Source organism: Dipteris shenzhenensis, chromosome 30 (assembly GCF_047967505.1).
Source record: "Dipteris shenzhenensis isolate YYH24624 ecotype China chromosome 30, Dip_SZ_1.0, whole genome shotgun sequence".
Classification (NCBI taxonomy): domain Eukaryota; kingdom Viridiplantae; phylum Streptophyta; class Polypodiopsida; order Gleicheniales; family Dipteridaceae; genus Dipteris; species Dipteris shenzhenensis.
In genome coordinates, this window is record NC_141625.1 from 24,801,810 (window position 1) to 24,808,391 (window position 6,582).

The window sequence follows — 6,582 nt, forward strand, 5'->3', positions numbered from 1 at the left end:
ATGCATAGTATTATTGTAAGCAAATTCCAATAAAAACAAGTACATTTCCCAAACAAACTTTTATTCACTAACATAAGATTTCAGCATCTCAAGTGTTAAATTTAATATCTATGTCTGTCCATTTGTTCAGGAAGATATACTTGAAGAAGAGCCTACCTGCGTCAGGATCTTTAAAAGTCTTTTTGCAGAATATGAAGCGTCCTTGTTTCCTGAACTGATACATAATGACCCATAGCTGAGCATTACCATATGAAGTTTGAGAATTGCCTGAAATAAAAATCCATAGGGACGGATTACTACGAAGCAGATGGGAGGCAAAATGTGATTGAAGTAGACAGGTTTATCCCATATAAACTCCACTGTCTGATATACCATGCATTCTTATACAAAGCAATAAATATCATGCACAAAGTGGGCCAAAAGAAATGTTGTTCCAAGGCAGCAAGAGTAGCAGCTTGTCCAATGTCCAAAACATGGATATCTGATGGTGTGACTTAGGATGAAAATGCTTTACAAGATTTCATTGCAAGACCAAATCTTCCTAGTTACTTTCCTGTTTATGTGTCATTGTGCCTCTCTGAACTAGGACCACACCATTTCAGTTAAAGATTCGAATGAGAAGGCCCAGGTGCTTTAGATGGTGGCCAAACTAACCCACCTGGTAGCCGGTATATCAATGAGCCGGCACTAGCCACCTGTGTCAGGTACAAACAGTCCATGTACAGGGATCTCCAGCTTTGCTCTCTCTTCCAAAAAGGGTGGGCATCTACAGCCCATTGCATGGCTGCCTTAGCAGCAGCTCTGCATCCCACTATGACTACACCCCACAGCAACAGTAGGATAACAGAATAGGAGTGCACAGTCACCATACAGCAGCCGTACAGGCCATAGGGAAGCCTGCAGACAAGCACAATAAGCATAGAGCAGGCAAGAGCAGGACAGCAGGTGCAGTCTGCCATGTAATCAGGTTGATAGTCTGCCACATCACCAGATCGTGGCCAGGTACGGGCCAAATTGGCAGTCTGACAGTGGAGTTGGGTAAGTCTGTGGCAGACTGCAGGCCACAGACTGAGGCGGCCCAATAGAAGCCCTATGCCTATATAAAGGGGCATCATTTGCAAATCAAACTGGAAGCAGAAGAAGCTCCATGATCCATCTGCTCCAGCAGTGGATCCACCTCCACTGTCCAGTCACAGTCAGTACAGCACCTCCAGAAGCTCCAACCAATGCAGCAATACCAGCCAGCCCAGCAAAGGCCCAGCAGTAGCGCCTTTTATATGCCAGCAGCCAGGTCACACAGACCTAGTCTGTTCCAGTCGGCCAGCCAACCAGGCTGGTCAGCTGACAGACTGGAAAAGTCGGCCAGTCGAGGCCTCCTATATAGATCCCTCCCCCTTTGTTCACTTGCACACTCAGTAGTCCCTCCTCACTGCTTCTCTTAAGTTTGTTTCCTGCCTATCCTGCCTACCTAAGCCTCTCGTGGGGCTCGTGGAGCAGAGATTCTGATCCTCATTCACAAGTTCACTCTTTCGGTGCTGCAATAAAGTTACAGTTCTGAGCACGTGTATTTTCCTGAGTTATCTGCAAGTTGAATCTGTCTTTGCGTGCTTAGTGTCAACTATTTCCTGGGCAAATCTTTCTTCTAGTTTCCACAGAAAGCCAATGAGCATAAGGATAACTCCACATTTTAGAGTCCAGACCTCACCAATGCTAATATTTAGAGTTATAACTTTTGTGTTCTTCACTGATGCTAGGGAACAATGAGCATGTTTTTTTGCAAGTTGTGAGGCCGAAAGCGTGTCATACCTTGAACATGCATAATGGCCACTTACAAAGCAAACTTCAGTCTGTTCGATCGAATCATGTGCCTCATGCGTCAAAAACACTTGAATAAATATCGACAACTAATGGACAGATGAAAAAACAGGGAGCCTAAAGGTTCGTTTAATATAGCTTTGGGATTTTAGTAAGCATGTTGCCACACTTGAGTATGCATTCATCATACGTATTACCAACACTTTGCTCGTCCCAAGCATGTGGATAAAAATCCCCTGGTTACTAGCTAATATCATACCTGAATATGCAAAGAGGATTTGTCTCACATTTCCATATGCGTTTGCATCATTTCTCAAATCTACTCTCTCTATATCTTTATAGTCCTTAAATTCACATATCTCAACCGTTGCATGTATTCCTAATTATTTTACTTCATCATTCACTCAAAACATACAACAGTACAAAATCGTGTCATTCTTCTTATGTGAAAGAATGAATGAACAACACATTTTTCCAAGATATCATATCTTCTACACGCTAATACAACCAAGAGTTCCAAGAATAACTTGGTTTTATCACAGCCTCACCAAAATGCCACTTGATTATGCTTTCAGAACACAAAAAGGAAACCAACCATGGAATCATGCTACTTTCCAATAGAATTTATTCTCAAGGAATGTAACATTAGTATGCAGAACCTCACAAGTAGACAAAGACTTTTGCTAACAATGGAATGAGAAACTCCATGAACATTTTTGTTTCGAGGGGCAAGGAGACCAGTTATTCATAGTTTAACCCGTGTAGGTAATTTGAAGCACGCACGGTTCTTCGAGAACTCTAAATACTCGTAAAAAAGAAAAGTTGCACTTCCGGTAAAGGGAATTCAGAATGTCCACAAAAAGCATACAATGCTCCTCAAGCTGTTAGTTCCATAATTGCACTAACAATATCTCCATCCGTGGACTTCAGAGCAGCCACTGCTTTAGCCCTTGACACTCCAGCCTGTGTCATTACTAATTCGATGTCCTTGGGCTCAACACCAGTCTCATCTACCTCCTCATCTTCCTCAGCTTCAAAGGCTGTAGAGGGTTCAGCTTTGGTAACTCCATGGGCAAGGTCTGGTGCCTTAAACTGCTCTGCTGCCTGTGTTTGCAGTTGAGAGCTCAAATCCTCAATTTTCGCCTCTCCAAACACAATGTAGGTATCTGATGCCGGGCTTTTGAATACATCTGGCTTGGATATCACAAACAAAATCTGTGCCACCCCGATCCAGTCAGTCAATCATAGCGTCAAGAAAGGAGGAAGTAAGCTTTTCAAATTAACTAAACGTTTTTTAACCAGATAAATAAAAGGCATGTTACTGAATCTGCACACATTTTTGTTCTTCTTAATCGTCACCCTGGTTACCCCACCAACGGGTTTCATGCCCAGTTTTTGCATTGCCTTCCTGCTCTTCTTCTCACTGCGGCTCTGTTTTGATTTCCCATTGGCAAGGCCACCATCCTCTCCTACGCAGAAAAAATAGACTCTTATGGAAAGACAATAGAATTTGGACAAATCCAGTAGTCTCGCAAGAACGCTCAAAACCTCAAATCACATATTCTACGAGTGGTGACAGACCATCAGCTTGAGCCTCTTCCAATTCTGGAATATCGTCGTCATCATCGTCATCATCGTCGTCCTCGTCATCATCGTTGTCCTCAACCAAAGGATCATCCTGGCAGCGTGCAACTATTAAGTAACTTCACTCGCACCGTAAGGGAGGCCTCGACAAACCACAATCTACGCACACTCGTGAATGGGAAGTCCTAAAAAACAATGCTACAACGACAGCAAAAACAGATTCAAAAAGGGCGGCATGAAATGCAATTGCATCGCAACGAACTGGAAGGAGAAAAGTTGGAAAAGAATCACCTCAAGCTTGTGATGTTCGAGCTCCAAAGCAAGCTCTGCTGCGCTCTCGGCCGTCATGGCTGGGGCAAAATAGAAAGGGGAAGGTTACCTTTCCCTTTGTATGAGCAAAAGAGTCAGTCTCTCTAGAGAGTATATGTCTATACACACAACACGCAAACTCATATATTTATAACTATATAGGATACTATACTATATATTTATACTAAATATTTAGTATACTATATACTATACTAATAGGGCCAATTGGTGAAAAAATAGCATTAATTTGTGGAGGAGAAATTAAGAGGGGTTAAAAGGAAGGGCTCATAACTTAAGGTACCATCTAAACATTAATGATGTTTCTAGATGGAGCTCAAAGCTCCTTTAAAAATCTCTGGTCGCGACTTTGCTACCCAAGTTGCTGCATTGGCCTCCGCCATAGCCACTCCTGAGTCCTCGACCTCACCGCTGTTACTTCCCTCCCTCTACGTCTTGCACATCTGCTCGCCTTTTTTCCTACTGATCACTATTGCCGTCCACCCTCCCTGCTCGCCATCCCCTACTGATGCCCTCCACGTCCATTCTCCTCTAGGATTAGCAGCAAACATAGGATCACCAGCAAATTTTGATTATGTCACGGAGTCGAAAGAGAAGATGTTAGCTCAGTTGGTCTCTTGCCACAAAGGCATCCCATCGACCAAAATGGGCGCCTCAGAAGCCCTCGCATTGCCCTTACCGCCGCTGCTCTCTCCAAAGGGCTATCATGAGTATTCAAATTGAGACGCGCCGGAGAACGAAGGCCTGAGAATTAGCTGAGTAGAGAAGGCGACCGTCGAGGGTGAGGGAGCAGACGAACTAAGTGGCAAGTTATGTGCATGTCGATTTTTTAATACTTTTTTTGGAAATTGCATGACTTATGTGGATGTAATGCAAATCTTTAATGCTAATTCAATTCAAGCGCAAAATTACAATCATAACGCGATAAATCCCATGTTAAACAAATGCGGGAATCTAAAGTTACAGATTTTTATCGAATAGGAGACCCAATAGGAGAAACAATGGTTACCTTTCCCTTTGTATGAGCAAAAGAGTATATCTCTATAGAGAGTATGTCAATACACACAACACACACACTCATATTTTTATAAGTATATAGTATACTATACTATTAAAATATACTATTTACTATATACTAAATAGAAAGGGGAAGGCTACCTTTCCCTTTGTATGAGCAAAAGTGTATATCTCTATAGAGAGTATGTCTATTGAAACCAAAAGGTATTCTTTTCAACACAAATTCACCACTTAATCAATTAGAGAAGAAGAGCATAATCACACCACGAGAACGACAGCAGACTGGGTACAATCTCCCCCCCCTAGATGAGTGGCTCAAGCTTCCTCATCTGGAGTATTTATGATATTTCATAAAAGCACCAAGAGCCAAAATTATCCCTCTCATCCAAAAATGAGGGATTTGCTTTACATAGCCATCTTAGGGCCCAAAATGACTTATGTCCACTACAAAATATATTGCTCAAACTTGCAATAATAAAACAAATACAAAATTAGCCCATGGCCATATATAATGCGCTGTGCAACACCTCCATCAGTAACCTCGCACTAACTCCAATCCTCGTTATGAGTTCCATCACTTGTACTCAAGCTGCCAATTACATTAGTTATTAACAATCGATTGAACGAATCACCGAATCAACCGATCCCAACATAACCGCACTCAAAGCACAATAATCAAGCACAACACCAATAACACTAGCGACATTAGTATTAACATGGAATCACCCACAATACCGACCATCTAGCATGGCAAAACACAAGCTAGTCAGGCGTCCCCAACTAACCACACAAAGTATCCACTAAGCCCCCCGCCGCGTTTGCTGCACTCCTATGGAGTACTTTGCCATAGTCACACTTGACAAAAATAATAATGTCCAAAGCAAGATATATCAGAAATATAATTTCCGTAACATCTATACACACAACTCATATATTTATAACTATATAGTATACTATCCCATATATTTATACGATACTATATACTATATACTAATTAGAAAGGGGAAGGTTACCTTTTCCTTTGTATGAGCAAAAGAGTATATCTCTATAGAGAGTATATCTATACTCTCTCTCATATATTTATACTATACTATATACTATATATCAATGTTCATAGAATATATTTTTCTTTCCCCCCCCTGCCAAAGGCAAATGCCTAAGCTTTTGCTTTGCCTTTTTGTCTATCTATGGGATTGTGCAAGGGCCTTAAATGGATGATGTCATGGAAGGATAACATGAGAGGGGGTTTAATGGTTGTCCTAATCTAAGGTTAAGGCTGTCCTTAAATGAATGATATCATGGAAGGATAATGTGAGAGGGGATTTTAAGGTTTTCCTAATCTAAGGGTGGAGATTTCCCCATCTCCTTTGGCACGCCTAGTGAAATTTTCACCTTGTTTTCAAATGCTTGAAAAGCACCCTACAACTAAGGAACTAAGGAAGGTAAGTACAAGAGAAAGAACTAGCTCTCAAAAAATAACCAGCCTATTTTTTCCTAGGGAACCTAGCACACTACCTAGTGTAGGAACAAGAATGGAGAAGAGTTGTGAACACAAGAGAACAAGAAGTGAACACAAGTGAACTCCAACTAAAATTTTCAACTAAATGAGTACAAGTACTAGGTATATATAGTCCAAGTACTAGAGCACACAAAAACTCTGAAATAGACTAAGTCCTAGTCTATCCTACACCACCATATCATTGTATATATCTCTACAAATCCCCCCCTCAATGATATGGCTGAAATGCATTGGAATGATCTCAGAAGCACCTGTAGTACCTAAAGTACCATGGTTGCATAAATTCATCCACACGTGGATATAGCAACCTATGGGAGTAT

General features: G+C 41.4%; 1 protein-coding gene across 1 annotated transcript; it reads right to left on the reverse strand.

The window, feature by feature from the left end:
- Positions 1-2,507: 2,507 nt before the first annotated feature.
- Positions 2,508-3,842, reverse strand: LOC147881879 (nascent polypeptide-associated complex subunit alpha-like protein 1). The gene is made up of 4 exons (XM_087401418.1): positions 3,691-3,842; positions 3,397-3,493; positions 3,151-3,284; positions 2,508-3,030 (listed from the first exon to the last, which is right to left on the reverse strand). The coding sequence occupies exons 1-4, from the start codon at positions 3,745-3,747 to the stop codon at positions 2,692-2,694; spliced, it is 627 nt and encodes a 208-aa protein (XP_087257544.1). The 5' UTR covers positions 3,748-3,842; the 3' UTR covers positions 2,508-2,691.
- Positions 3,843-6,582: the final 2,740 nt, after the last annotated feature.